The following is a 15,907-nucleotide window of genomic DNA, read 5'->3' on the forward strand; positions in this document are numbered from 1 at the left end:
TTTATTTGAAAAAAAATTATTCTTTAATACAGTGGTATAATGAAAATTGTGTCGCAGAGGGAGAAAAAACAAAAGTCAGCCATTCGTGTAGCGCTAATATCCAGTTAAAGCTGTTATGTCTAAAAAATAAAAACAGTACTGGTGTGCCATACATAATATATTGTCTATTAGTACAAAAATACATTTAAGGGCACACAATACAGCATCCAGTATCACAAGTCAGTGAGGGGGACACTTAGAGAGCACATCTTTTTGAAAAGAACATGTTTTAAATGCATCATAGCCCAACTGCTTTCCTGACCGTCACCTCTATTTATTTATTTTTTTTAGAGCGTCAGAATATCGGTAGAAAAGATGTGACTTGTTACTTTTAGGATACAACTCCAAGGCTTGAGTGTATATCAGAAATACAAAAAGAAGAAAAAAATAAAAAATAAACCACACACAACCGTGCTTTCTTTTGCTTTTTAAAACATGTTTTTCTAAGTTTTATACAAAAAAAAAAAAAAAAAATACAAAAAGTTCATTTACAAACTAAAGAAACAAGGCAATGTGCGAGCTTTATTTACAGCCGCTTCGTTTTTTTGTTTTCTCTTTTATCTGAAGTAATGCATAGCAGATAAAATATCATTTATTAACCGTTATTCTGTGCTCAACCCAAGTTCATTTATAACTCAGGTTTACAAAACATGGCAAAAACAAATGACATCATGACAAAATATCATAACATCTTTTTTTTTTTTTTGGATGAAAAGTGAATCTGCAGATAAGGCATCACTCCTTATTGATGTGTGAGTGCACGAGCGCACAAAGAGGAGATAAGAAAGGGAGGAAATGGCAGAGGGAATGAAGATGTTATGAGTCTACTGGACCTGAGTAAAGAACATGCATAGATCTCCCTCAGGCTGGAAGGAGAGACGTGATAATCAAAGCTAAACTACAAAGCATCCATGGGAGAAATGAGAGGAAGAAAGGAAAGAAGGAAGAAAAGGTATCTGTAAAAGTGTGCTGCTTGGATCCATATTCAGCCCACGTTCAGTAATCATCACCTGACTCAAACCTTCAACAACAAAAAAAAAAAGTCACCTTGAAGATATATATATAAAAAAAAAAAAAACAAGCTCATTTTCAGTCCCCTCTTTTAGGAATAGCAAATTCTTTAAATTCATGGTTACAGCTTGTAGCAAACCTCTAATCTACTATATATACTGTGAGCATATATAGCTTAAATATACTGACACAGGCTCCAAAGACATCCATCCATCTTCATTCATCTAATAATTACATTACACATCGCTTATATAATCTTCAATGACTTGGGGCATGCATCAAACGTTCAATTCACATCAAAACTGGACCTTCGTCAGCCTCTGGCCTTCATCCATTGGTGCAGTAAATAGCACCGGCTTGGTCTTCTTCATTTGTCAAATGTGTCTTATGTAAGCGTGGAATGTCAGTACATGTGTAGTGCGTCTTCGTCTCCTTCATTTCCCGCTCGTCCTTCCACATTCTGTCACTTTCCGCTCCATCCTTAAAAGTGGTCAATGAGCACAGAGACGCAGTTGGCCCCCACCAGGTAGTTGGGGTCTCCTGGGAGAGACTTGTTCTGCCAGCTTTTTGGGTCACCTGGGGATAGACAGATGGGCACCGTTAGCAATAGCAGCTCCACAGCTGTTTTTCCAAGTCAAATATCAACACTGGAATGCATCTGATGAGCAACACTCTACTGTAAACCTCTGATTGCGCCACAAAACCTTTGGAGTCGTGAACTGTTGCTCTGTGCTCTGATTACAGAGATAACTGTTAACAACTACTGTCTGCCACCCATGCTAAGTGCAAGTTTGTGGCTAAAAGCCCAACACACCTACCCAACAGAGCAGTAAAAGCTTTGTTGTCTTTTTATTGAACGCTACTGACTGCAACCTCAGTCAGTGTGAGGTCTGAGTGTAATTGCACCAATAAACACGAAGGCCAGGGGGACGGGAGCCAAGTGGTCAGAAAGTCCCTTAGTTCAGAACAACAGCATTTAGCCTCTGTATTAATATCTGCTGTTGAACACACTGACAGGTTCTGGTACAAGAACCAAAATGTGGTCCATTTGACATCAGAATAAAAACATTTGCTGGCTCTAACAACAGTTAGACATCTCTTTGCTGCAAGCTGTGATGTGTTGACAGGAATGTAATATTCTAGGCTCCGCCCCCAACTAAATATCCTCGTTATAAGTCCCCAGCTCTTAACACTTTTCTTTTTGTGTGGTTTTTATGAAAAATGTTTAACTTGAAGGCACAAATTTAAAGCTTAAGATGACATCGGTATAAGCAACTGTGACTGAATCTTTGTTCCTGGCATTAAATTGAACATCGCGTTAGCTCAGGCAGGCACGGAAGTCAAGCTTGGCAGCTTCTTCAGCTGTCACTACTTGCTGTCGACAAATGACAGCATCCATCTCCTAATTCAGTTAATCATCCAGCTGATCGTGTTCCATGCTTCCCATTGGTTAGAGTTAATCTCAGTGCTGCATTTAAAACACGGCAACACACCTACTTGCGGACCCTTCGTCCGCAAACGCCTCACAACCCCCACCCCCACCTCAGCTCCTCCTCTTCTGTCAAATTAAACAGTGTCTTCTGTTGGCATCTAATGTCTGTGCTTCCGTTCCAGGGGGTCCTGCTGACCGCTCTCTCTGCTTATGCCTCTCCATGTAGCACATGGAAGAGTAAGGGGGAGTTTTCTTTGCTTCAGGCTTTCCACACAGCTGCTGGAAGGGCAGAGACTTCCCAGAACAGAGCCTTACCACCAAGTATAAACTGCATGCTAAATAAAACAATTTGACTAAAGTGATCTTGACTGAAAAACCATTTATGGCCAAACTGACTTCAGCAAGTTGCTCCAATAACCAAAAAAAACCAAAGTCAATGATTTGATCATCTGAGAGTGATTTTGTTCTGGTGTGATGTTGGCAGGTTGAATCCTTGAAAAAGGCTCACCTGGTGTTGATGACTCTGTATCCAGATACTTGAGTGTTACTCAAAATTCAGCCTGATACCTTTGAGAGGATGTCACTGCTACGTGTGGAAGTATTGACACTTCACTGTGGTTAAAAGAGTAGAATACAGAAACTCTACAGTGCTGTCTTTGTCCAGCACTCTTCAGCTACCTAATACCAGTTATTTGTGCAAACTGTGATGGTCAATCAGCGTTTGAACCATTCATGTCAACACAAGGTGAGTAGAAAAACATTCTTTAAGGATGGCTTTTAAAGTCTTTTCTTTGGTTTCTTTTAACAAAGCCTGACTGCAGCCATGTCTCTGAGGAGTGGTTTTTCCCTGAAGAATTTAGGATCAACAGAATTTATCTTAAACACACCATCAGTGATAGGGAGGTCTGCTTTTCTGTTTCTTTCTGCTCCAAAACATTTGATTCTGACAATTTGTGTCATTGTTGGTTTACACAAGAAACCACCCATTTGCAATCATTACATCTAGGACAATGTGCGTCCAGATCTGAACTTTGACACTTTTAACTGACAAAAAAAAAAATTCACTTTCTGGACTTCTTTCAAAATTTAAAATGACTTAAACAATGACAGAAAATTGTTGAAAAGCCTGTTAAATACAGAATTATTGGTATTTAGTCACTTCAGTTATTGTACATTCTGTTTTATAGTGAACCAGTTTAGCTCCAATGATGTGGTCAAACTAAGTGATTAACTTGAGGCTTTGTAAATGTGTGCAAATAGAGCAAATAGACACTTGGCAGGTACTGTATGTGTAAGACACAAAGGAATAAAAATGCACTTCTGGTCCAAAACTTTTCAGAAAACAGATCTAACAATGTGTTCCAATAACTCTTTCATTTTCACAGGAATGTTGTGTTTTGCATGACTATGATTCATAAAATCAGGCTTAAAAACAGTGAAGTCCCTGTCAAAAGTGTGAAGATGAGAAGAGCAGAGTTTTAGTAAAAGGAGTTTAAATATAATGCATGAAAAAGTGAGAAGAAAACCACAGAAGGGACCGGAGGAGGCCGGAGAGCTGCACAAAGAAAGGATTACGATGCAGCGCGCTAATAATCCTCCTACAATTCAGCTGGACAGCCGTGAGCAGACTTCTCATTCAGCCGTCATAGGCTGATCCTGAAAAAAAGGGGCTAATTAGCAGCTAATCCTGAGTTACCGCTGCTTCTGAAGATGAGGAACGAGCAAGACAATATCAAGAAGAAAAACTGTAGAAATGAATGACCTTCGCCTAATTTCATTGCTCGTCCTTTCCTTTGATGATGTTTCACTTCTGAATTAAAGTTTGGGCCTTTCTCTTGTTTGAGAACTAATAATACTCAACTCATTTAAAGACTGCAAAGCTGCGATTGAACATTTTTTTCAGGATCAAACACTTATTTTTCAGTACATACTGTTTCTGTGCTGTGGTGCTCTAACTTGGGCTGTAAGGAAAATCAACAGTATAGTTACATCATCTGGTAATTTAGCTGTTGTGATGACAGAATTTTAAGATTATATCAAACATGACAATATGCAAAGTCAAACGGAGACAGAGGAACTGATTTTCTTCTCTCTTTCCTTATAATGGCCTTAAATTTAACAGACAGAGTTATATTTTAAACAACATGCATTTTGATAACTAAAAGACGCTTTTGCGAAACTTGATTTCTTGTTGATACTGTTGCAGTGTCGGTTTTGACAGGATCCAAATGATTAGTACGTTTGCTCTTCAGGTCAGGGTTTGGTTGGCTTTGTGAGAAAAATCATAGTGAAGATAGAAAACATGCAATGTGAAACTTAACCAGATGAAAGGTAAATGAATACAAAGCAAAGCATTTAGAGCATGCATGTTAATGATGACTATGAGGCAAGAAGGGGAAAATAACTTTGAAAATAATAAATAAATATAAACAATAAAAATAATTTTTAAAAAAACTAATTAAAGCAGATTAAATGGATTAATTTAAAACTAAAAGAATAAATAAAGCAGCTACATGTGAGGTAACTACTGAGTTGTGATGGCCAACTAATCTAAAAGTGAAAATGAATGAAACCAAAGCAATGATTGTGTGAAAAATGCAGATTTTACACCTGGATTGGTAATCAGACACCGACAGTGAATATTTGGTCAGATTTCCACTGACAACCAGAACTCAGGGGTAAAATCTGCATTAAAAAGTGACCAGAAACCATCAGTTTGTCACACAGCCAGCCCAAACGACCCCAGAGAAACAGAGAAAGCCCAGCGTACCCGACGAGGAGTCAGAGGATTTTAGAGCAAAAGACCAACCATCAGGGGTCATTGACGCACAGTGAGGCAGGCGCAGCTCCACCGGCTTCAAAAACTTGAGGCCGTGAGGTCCACACATCACCAACGGGCTGAGCAGTGTCTCTCCTGCAAACACAAACAGACAGTCAGGAGGACTCACATCTCTGACATGCTAAATCAACAGCAGATGTTCATGTTTTCATAACTGTTTCTGCACTCAGCGATTTAATAAATTTAATAAAGCTTTTTAACTTGTCCAAATATCTGCATTCTCTTCAAAATCCCATTTCTGAATATTAAATTAAATCAAATCAAGTTGTGTGCACTTAAGCAACATGTTTTCCACATGAATGTGAAACACTTCAGGACCAGGCTGACTACTGCAAAAATGCTTCATCAGATAAGTGAAAGTACAAAATAATATAAACAAGAAATAAAATCACGCGCGCGCACACACACACACACACACACACACACACACACACACACACACACACACACACACACACACACACACACACACACACACACACACACACACACACACACACACACACACACACACACACACACACACACACACTATTTACCCATCCAGGACTTAAATAACCATATTGTACAATGGAATGCGACCCTGCTAAATTCTTTCCAACATTGATAAACACTTGTATCTGTATGTAGGAACCAGCCAATCATGTTGCAGACACAACATTCTGCGTTTGTTAACACAAGGGTTAAGTCAGCTCATAGGTTATTGATCAAAAACATTAACGCTAGGAAACGCTGTTACATTCCTTTTTCACTGTGCAATATTTTTGTCCATACTGGCCATTGTATTTAGATATACTGTGTATATATTGAATTCCTTATTTTTTTTATTATAGCCTACAACTTTTGCACTGTTGTATTTTTATGCTGTTCATGAGAGCTGCTATTTAAAAAAAAAAAAAAAAAAAAAAGTGTTGTGCTTTTGTGCAAAAAATAAAACCAATGAAATGCTTTGGTAATATTGAGCCACTAGGTGGCAGTAATGTGTCCTTTAGTAGTTGACAGAGAGTTCTTATTCTGCCATTTTTTGCAGTCCTTGTTTTTTTTACTGCAGTGATTGTTTTTTGTTTTGTTTTATTTCTTTAATTGCAGTGGTTGCTTGACATGTTAAAATGTTTCATGAAATGTCTCATATGTTTGAAACAGGTTTACATACTTTGTTATAGACCACACATGTCAAACCCAAGGCCCGGGGTCCAAATCAAGCCCTTTAGAGCATTCAGTACAGCCCACAGCAGAAAGCAAAAAAGTCGAAGAAATTATGAATCATTGTGTAAATTACCAACTAATTCAGTTGTAGATATCTCAGCTAGATATCTCCAAAATATATCAATATGTTAGCATATTTTCCCCATGCTTATGTCACATGATGGCAGTCATTTTTAATCTGAAATAGTTAAAAGAACTCTACATTTATCCCAAATTCTGCAATTTTCTTCAAATTATAAATGATAAGTTGAAAATGAACATCCTGCTGGTACTGATATCTGTCACTTGTTGCTTTGATATTATCAGTGACGTACATATGTTATATATTATTTATACATGGAAGTGCAAACGAGAGCACAATAATGATTAAATTACTCATTTTCCAGTCTAAAATCTGTGGCCCAATTAAAATAAACTGCTCCGTATTTGGCCCGTGAACTGAAATGAGTTTGACACCCCTGTTATAGACTAAGATGCCTTCTATGAGCCTGCTTAGCTTATAATTGTTACCTGAGAATCGTTTATATGTTTTAAACCTAAAAATTCATACAGACAAAAATTATCCACAAAAGATATTTTCATCAAAGACGTCATCCTTCCTCTCTCGGTCCCTTTATCAGCGACTGGTACCTTTCTCCTTATCGAGTGGCGGCAGGATGCTGTTGTCTCGACACACTTTGAAGTAGATCTCCTGTTCCACGCCGTCCGGAATGGCGCCCTGTGGGATAATAATGCTGACACCTGTCTCGATGGAGCTCAGGACGCCACCATTGCTGTTGAAAATCCCACGAGCAGTAGCAACCACCGTGTGCCCTTCATCTTCATCCTCGTCGTCTTCCAAGGCACTGGGGCTGGAAGACAAGACGCATTTCATCTTTCCATCCAAACCAGTACAGCTGAAATGAATGTGTAGTTAGCCAGCTTGTTACCTCACTGGGATGGCCTTGGGCACAGCGTTGATGTTGTTTTGCTGGTATTTTGAGCGGTGCTCCAATGTGCGTGTGAAGGTGTCCAGGCCGCTGTCGTGGTCTGTGTTTTGGGGCTGTGGGGGATTCTGAGGCTTGACTGGACTGGAGCTCCGGACCTGTTACAACCAGTCGGACACACGTTACACAGGGGTGCAAAAAAAGAGACTGGAGGGACTGAAAATGTAACGTATCAGGTTATGATTCACTCTCAAAACTCAGAATGAAACTTATTTTAGGAACTAAGTTTTAATTAAAATAATACATATAAGAAAATGTGTAACTTGTTAGGATTTTTTTTTAAATTTTTAATCAAATAAACATTTATTAATGTCAAAGAACATTTAGCATTTGGTTCCACCAACAAGAACTTTAGCTAAAACTGGAGGTAAATCTAGTTAGTCTGGATCAGCTACTACAGACAGCTACCTGTGTATTTAACTAGTTAGGATCTTAGGTTTTTGTATTACAAATGAGTGATAACAAACATGTTCTGTGGATAAAAACCGAAAAGGGATCAGATTCATTACAGCTCCTTGTTTATTAGAGTGAATCCATTGCTTGTCTGTTTTTGTAAAAGCTTTAATAAACTCTTATAAAATGCAGAGATTTGCAATGTAGAGGTTTTGTTTGATGTCATTGTTTGAGCTATGGAGAACAACTAGAAAGAAATCCATAAACGACTAAATAAACTGCATATTTACAATGTTTATAGAATGGCCTCCTATAATCTGTCAGTCTGTATGTAAGTAAATAGTGAGCGTTAACCTAATATGTTAGAAGTCTAATCAAACAGCTCTGATGCAAACTCTTCCAAATGTTGATACAAAGGTATTTTTCCATGAACAAATTAAGAAATACCTGAGCCTGAAAACAACATGATGCCAAATCAGATTTACGTCACTTCAAATACAACAACATGGAGACGACAAGCTCAGCTCCTCATACATGCTACGTGACTTCTGGTGAAAACATTTACCTTTGGTGCAGAATCCTGCTTGTCATTAGGCAAAAGGTTGTGGTTGAATTTCGGGCTCTCGAACTTGCGAGCGAAGGGCCTGGCCGAGGCGGTGTAGGGTTTGGGCACGTAACGGTTGTAACTGGATGATGCTGGAGCTCCGCCACTGGTGACCGTCTTCTGGGGTTGTGCGCTGTTACCGTTAACTGGAGACTTTTCAGGGAAACTTTTATGAGGCAGAATGTTTGTCTGGACTGTGTCCTCTCGTACAGAAGGCTTGGCTGGAGAAATAGTCAGGAGCAGGTCAGCCAAAGGAAAGTCTCACACTTTACACAGACATCTGCATATGTTCACAGTTACAATCTGAACCTGGAGGTTTTTTGGGGGGTTTTTACCTTCAGGTGTGGGTTTTGGCAGTGTGGCTGGTGGGAAAGATGGTGTCACCTGGGGAACGGGGTCATATTTTTTGTCTGCTGGATTCAGTTTCTCTATTGACTCAGTCCTGTATGACCAGACAAAACCATGACAAGAATTTGTGTTAGAAAACAACAAACAAAACATAATTTTGCCAAAAGGTTAAAGAACACTCAAGGGTTTCTGCTTGCTTAAGATGAACTAAATCATTATCTTCTTGTCCATTAAGAGCAATTCCACCTCAATCGCTTGTGTTTTAAAGGGATATACAGTATGATATAATCAATATAAATGAATATAAATGATTAAAAAAAACAACATTGAGTAGTCCCATGTTCATCTTACTTGGAATAGCTGCTGCTGCTGCTTTGTGCTTGTGGTTTGTTCGGACCGGTCTGAAGTCTGTCAAAGTACGACAGTTGTTTCCTGTAATAATCTTCATCTTCATCAGGGTCGTAATGATTGGCGCGCACTATATCATCAGTGACTTTGGACTGTGGCTTCTGAGGCTCTGGTGCTCTGGTTTGTAAAAACAGAAACATTCATTGTTTTTTTCAGGGGTTCAGTTCTTTGCAATGGCTCCCTAAACAGTACCTATTAAAAATATTAAAATAATGCATTTTTATTCATAACAAAGGGAATTAATGATAAATGTCATTGACACCAAATAAAATCACAATATAACAAATTTGTCAAACTAAAAATAAATCGCATGGTGCAATAAATCTGCCACCTCTCTACTTCACCTCCTAAAACCTCTACAGACCATCAACTTTCCTTGCACCTGTGGCTAACCTTAGGTTTTAAAACCCTGGTAAGATAAGAAACTAAACCAACAAAAAGACTATTCTGGAAGAAAATTGCGAATTTATTTGTGTGGGAAAATATTGAATTAACTGCCAATGTGCTGGCGTAACATGCACCCTTGATACGTTGCAAGAAATAAGCAATTAGTATGTGTTGACCGACATGATCATGTGATCAAATTAAAGATATTTCACGTAGTCCAACAAAAACATCAACTGAAAAAAACATTTTTCTGGCTCTGGAAGGACTTTAATCGAGGTGAGATGAGGAAAAATGGCTCCTTTGAGAATACACGTTGCAGACTCTTGGTTTAGTTACTAAAAGTATGAATAGAAAGCCAAGCGTCACATCTGTATGCTCTACCTGAAGGTCTTCTCTTGATCCAGGTTGCTCAGAGAATTTGCTTTTGGCATTACTCCACCTGATTTTAAAGGTAAATCTGCTGCCTGGAAGAGAGGAAACAAAACACTCTAAAACATTAGAACTCTTGTAATTTATGAGGATAATTTGTATGGCTTGCAGGTAGGATGTATCACACTTTATCTAAATAACCAGTTCAGTAGTTAATTTTATTCTATGTACTTATGTAATAATGTAACACAATGTAATGGTATTCTTCACTGAAAAACAATGTTACGTTTTTATAATTTTTTACTTTAATAGTGTGCTGCATAATTGTGTACCCTAAAAAACACAGATTTAAGAATATATAGCATTAGTCATAAGTAACAAACTGCAGAAAAATGGATTACCCTGTTTCCAGATGAATCTCCAGAATCTCTAGCTCGGTCCACGGACACAGAGCGTTTGTTCTCAAACATTTTGACCCTAGTTAGGACTGACTGAGGCCGCAGGGCGGGGTCATCTTCCTGGGGCTCTTCTCTAAGGGTTGTAGGCTTTGAAATGTCTACATAAGAAGGCGAGGGGGCCTCAGCTTTAGGAGGTGGTGTGATACTGGTTTCAGAGTTCACAGGCGTGGGGTCATACTGAGGAGGTTTGTAGCCTCTTTGCTGTGGTGCTGGGCCTTGGTTATAGGCTGGCCGTGCTCCTGCAGGTTCAGAGGGGCGACCTGAAGACGGGTAAGTGCTCAAGTGAGAGTCGTGTTCGTAATGCAGATCGGACACTGGAGCTGGAGGTGGCAGTTCATCAAAGCGGACCGGGGCTGGCCCCGTGGGTTTACCGTAGCGTGGGCGGCCGTCAAACCCGTGCGGAGGTGGTGGCTCGTCGTAGCGCACGGGAGGTGTGTACTGGGAGTCGGGGCCGTTGCCGTAAGGCAAACGGGGATCATAGGCCTGGGCGTTGGCAGTGGATAGCGACTGGTTGTAGGGGTTCCAGGATTGCTGGTCGTAGTGAGGCACACTGTTCTCGTTGGGTGGGTATGAGTCGTAGTTTCGGTGCTTTGGTTCAAGGTAACCACCACCGCTGCTAATTCCACTGCTGCTGACATCATAGCGACTAGGTGGGTGGTCATAATCTCTGTATGGCTGTTGATCGTGGTTGTACCCCTGCTGAGGGTTGTAGGCCACAGGTTTGGTGCTGTAGCCACTTCTGCCTGTGCTGTCTGTGCTGTACGGATCCTTCTGAAACACCTGCCAACCAAACGCACACCAGGGTCAAAGGTTAGCATTCAACGCTTTCTGCGTGAAATGCATAAAGAATGTGACAAAAACTGAATTCACTAATATCCAAGAAAGAGTAAGGTAATGCTCAAAGAAATCCAGATTAACTGTAGGAAAGGAAATGAGGAGAAAAAGACCTGAAATAGAGAATCTGAGAGGGAGGAGTTACTCGTCAGATAGCACAAAAACAACAAAAACAGGGAAAAAAAGCAGCACAGCCGAATTGTTGCAGCTTTGAAACACAGGGTTTAACAGACACATTTAAATTAAAGTTGTTAAGATGCAACAAAACAATGGGCCTTTTTGGTCATGCATTCAAAGGGCAAAATATCACATTGCAGCAAAAACTGCCACAAATTATGGGCCGCTTGGCATGGACAGTATTACACAAGATACCCATTGTCTTGATGCAATTTTAAGGCAATAATACACATTAATGCTTTACAATACAAGCAAACACATACATGTTGTACAAAATAAATATAAAATGTAAATCTTAGAAGTACCCATTAACTATACACCCTATTCTGGTAAATACCAGACTTCACCTGCCTGAAGTTATATGCAGAACAGAGTGAGGGGTGATTGAAAAATTAATGGTTACTTTCACAAAGAAAGAAGGCCTTTGCAGTAATAAATACGGAGCAAACAAATGTACTTCTAATAGTTAACAAACGGTTTTCAGCCATGCAAAGATAAGCAACAGTGAGAGCTGCAGGAGTTCCACTGCTCTCTCATTGGTAAGCGTTTCTGCGCAGTCATCACCTCCATGCTGACTGTTGTTTACCAGCATCTGCTCACATAGTGAAATGTGCACACGCCAGCATACAGAATCCTAAACACTCTACAAACACACAGACACAAAGCTCTGTCTCTTCAACGCTGTGGTCAGCAAACATGCAGGAGCAGAAGGAGAGAGAAAGAGAAGCGTGGCAGCAAAACAAGGTAGATATAGGTAGGTAGATAGGCAGCAGCAGCAGCAGCATAGGAGGTCAGCCTGGTCAGACTGAGCCGAGCCGAGCCAGGCCAGGTCACGCAGCATCCAGTGACGAGGTACCTTTGTTTCTGAACTGGCTGGTCCAGGTTGGGGAGGCTCTGGTGTGATGCTCTGAGGGGCTAGCTCAGGGGTGGGCCTCCTAAGTGAACCTGCCTCAGGTTTAGGGCTTGACTGGCTGTATGGAGATGCTGGAGCCTCATAGGGGCTCAGGCCCCCTACAGTTTTTACTGTTACGTCGACAGCAGGGGGCAATGTCTCAGTCAGGGACTCAGGCTGCGGAGAGACGCTAGGGACGGCAGCAGCTTCTGCTTTCTGTGAAGTGGTTCAGAAATGTTTAATAACACGCGCTGACACACCACGGTGAAGTACTAACAAGTCATACTCATCAGCCCATTTACTATCATTTGCTAACCAATACAACAATTTCCACAGACGAACCTTCAACGTTTTGCTCCCATCACTAATTTCAGATTAAACAATGCCATGTGAAGTTTGGAATTAGCAGCAAGACAAACCTTTTATTGTTAGTAAGTACTAATGTGATTTGCTATGTTTACAATACAATAACTTGTAATTTCAACTTATATAAGTTTGTTCACACACACACACACACACACACACAGACACACACCACCAGACAAAAAAGTTTAGATCTGGATTTCACAACTGCCAATTGCATAAGAATTAATACATGTCACAGGTACACTGGATTACAAGAGCATTATTGACATGCATGTAATATTCCCAGGTGCCATACGGTCACAGTTTGAAAGGTAAGGACAAAGGCAACAAGTGCACATAGGTGAGTAGTAGTAGTACACACACATGAATAACTACTGTTATTAGCAACAGTCACACCTTTAAGACAACTTGTGGTAATACAGGGTACAAGAGTCACAGCAATACTGAGTTCCACTTCTCTATGAAAATAAAATACCTGCACAAAAAAGACAGTTATATAATAAATATAGTTGTTCATATATATTAAATATTTAGAATAATTATTATGATAAATAGCTGGCTACAAATGCTTCACTTGCCCACTCATATTATTTGGTAATAGAAGATTGAAAGAATAAATAAAGTGCCTTCAATAACGCCTCCAGAAAACCCTCCTAACGCACACCACGTCCTCCAGACAACAGGGAAGACGTACAGCCCTCAGAAACGCTACCTGCTGTGTCGCTGGCGCCTTGAACCCAGCAGGGTCGATGCGGTTCAGGATTTCCGGCTGCACTGTGTGTGGGTAGGCAGCGTAGCCCGGGGGCTCTTGGATGACGGGCGGGTCCTCACGGACAGGCTCAGAGGAGCGTGTGATGGCAGGCTCCGTCGGTGGACCTACATCGTCATTCAGCGTCTCGTCCAGCTCCTGGTCGGTGTAGGCTCCCCCCTCGGTGTCCGTGTCCTCATAGTCGGAGGTGTGGCGGCTGTCGGTGCTGTACATGGAGTACTCACTGCCTGGTGCTGAGAGGTAAGATAAACGGTCGTCGTGGATGTCCAGGTCATCTTCAGTTGCCCCATCAGCCTATGGAGTGCAGGAAAACCAGAGAAAAGAGGTCAGAACACAAAACACAGATGATTATAGATGATTGCATTTCTATGTCTTATCTTACCTTGCCCTCTGAAACCCACACCAACTGATTCTGTTGCTGCTGGATAATCTCCTTCAATGCTCCAAACCAACCATCATTCATGCTGTTCAAGTTAATGGTGGCTAAATACAAAAAAAAGAGAAGAGATAATTACAATAATCATGAAGGAATGAAGGTAATCATTTAACAAATATCACAATTAGGGCAACCGTGGCTCAGTGGTAGAGTGGACCTTCTAATAACGGAAGGGTTGGGGTGCGAATCCCGCTCTATGCACGTCATTGTTGTTGTGTCCTTGGGTAAGGCCCTTCACCCACATTGCCTAGTATGAGTGAGTGAGTCAGAGGGACTAATGGTGCACTATGACAGCCTCGCTTCTGTCAGTCTACCAAAGGGCAGCTGTGGCTACAATAGTAGCTTACCACCACCGTGTGTGGAGTGAAAGAATAATGCAACAATGTCAAGCATTTTGAGTGTCTATGAAAAAGCAATATATAAAATCCAATGCATTATTATTATTATTATTATTATTATTATTAACCGAGCTGTTTGCTTCAGCACTGTAATGCATTATTGCTTAACCACTATCCAGAATTAACATATATAGTTTTAGAACTCTAAATTTTAGCTTTTAATAGCAATTTACCAAACAAGGCTCACTGTACAGTACTGTTAACTGACAGTAAATGTACAGACGAAAGCCATGAAAGGTTGTGTGGTACGTGAAATTAAATAAACTGATCTCGTTCAAAAAATAACCAATACGACAAAAAATGAATGTGTTGTTTGAAACATATTTATATCACACAATATTAAAGGACTCGTATGTTGCACTTCAGAAGCTTTTCTAGGATGTTTTTTTTTACAGAAGTACCTGGAAAAGCAAGATCAACAACACTGTAAAAATCACGTTCGACACCATGAGTATATATATATATATCTGTGTCTTCCTGTGAAACTGGATCTACTCAGTAGCTTGTGTCCCTCCCATTCAACTTACTGGTAAAAAGGTGTTGGTTGTTCTTCCTCAACTTGAGGGCACGTTCGTAAAGCTTCCTCGCACTCTTCCTGGATTCTGGGCAGAGGCGGGTCCTCATGTTCTTCACACCCTGCTTGGTGTCTGGATTAAGAAACACCACAATTGGATACCATTGGGCATAGTTAAGACGGTCCACTGCATTCGGGGTGATATCCAGCACTGCATGCTTGTCCTTTATTGACAGTGAAAACAACAACAATAAAGTCAATATTAAGGTTTTGCAAATTCAGTTGAGATAGTGTTAGGCAACACAACACACCAGAGGGCAGCAGTGAGCCAATGGTAGCATGTTTTTAGTACTTAAAACAAATAACAAATGTAAAAGATGCTACAGTCAAACCCCATCATTCCTATATGTTATTTTTCTTTCACTCACTCTGTCAATGATCTGTTTAATGGTGTGCAGGCGAATGATGCCAGTGCTTTTCTGGTCAGTTCCAGCGTCCCTCGGTTCGCTCTCTGTGGAAGACAGTTATTGCATTACATCAAAAAAAAAAAATGTAATTGGCTCAAACAATAAACACAGGCTATGCCCTCATTAGACAACCTGGTAGTGTGCAGTTGTCGACTCCCATAAAAAGAAACAGTAAAAACGAAAAAACACACTTTATATGGGATACGACAAGTGTACATCTACTAAATTAAAAAAAACTGTTTAACGCAAATTAACTGAAGACAGCAGCCAATTCATGCAGCAGTCATTTGGCATTTTGTGCAGATTTATGGTGTTTTCAGTGGTTATTTGTGTGCAAGTGCATGTAGCTGTAAAAATAATGATGCAGGGAATGTGCTGTGCGAGGAACACTAATATCAAATATGCATATACAAGAGCAGAGGGGTCATTTGGGATTATTAAGACGACTGTGTCATTGTAAGCTTTGGGGATTTAAGCAATGATGTGAGGAGGGGTTTATGAATCAAACAAAGATAAGCAATGGTTTCCTGCCTAGAAACACAAGGTCCAAGAGAGGTTCAGTCTCAGCAGGACG

The 15,907-nt window shown here is 40.3% G+C and overlaps 1 protein-coding gene across 9 annotated transcripts in view; it reads right to left on the reverse strand.

Moving 5' to 3' along the window:
- The window catches only part of tjp1a (tight junction protein 1a), a 142,701-nt gene continuing 126,794 nt past the window's right edge, over positions 1-15,907 (reverse strand). For 4 of the 9 annotated variants that reach the window (XM_028473239.1, XM_028473229.1, XM_028473280.1 and 1 more), the window contains 14 exons: positions 15,295-15,377; positions 14,880-15,090; positions 13,901-14,001; positions 13,462-13,812; positions 12,348-12,599; positions 10,424-11,260; positions 10,035-10,117; positions 9,210-9,383; positions 8,846-8,952; positions 8,472-8,731; positions 7,457-7,611; positions 7,158-7,378; positions 5,253-5,396; positions 1-1,626 (listed from right to left, as the gene is read on the reverse strand). In XM_028473239.1, coding sequence (XP_028329040.1) covers positions 1,532-1,626; positions 5,253-5,396; positions 7,158-7,378; positions 7,457-7,611; positions 8,472-8,731; positions 8,846-8,952; positions 9,210-9,383; positions 10,035-10,117; positions 10,424-11,260; positions 12,348-12,599; positions 13,462-13,812; positions 13,901-14,001; positions 14,880-15,090; positions 15,295-15,377 — 3,074 coding nt within the window. In that variant the 3' untranslated portion in view covers positions 1-1,531. The remainder of the gene's footprint in view (positions 1,627-5,252; positions 5,397-7,157; positions 7,379-7,456; positions 7,612-8,471; positions 8,732-8,845; positions 8,953-9,209; positions 9,384-10,034; positions 10,118-10,423; positions 11,261-12,347; positions 12,600-13,461; positions 13,813-13,900; positions 14,002-14,879; positions 15,091-15,294; positions 15,378-15,907) is intronic. The other 5 variants (XM_028473297.1, XM_028473258.1, XM_028473288.1 and 2 more) reach the window with 3 other exon arrangements.

The sequence above is a fragment of the Gouania willdenowi genome, chromosome 3, assembly GCF_900634775.1.
Source record: "Gouania willdenowi chromosome 3, fGouWil2.1, whole genome shotgun sequence".
Lineage (NCBI taxonomy): Eukaryota > Metazoa > Chordata > Actinopteri > Blenniiformes > Gobiesocidae > Gouania > Gouania willdenowi.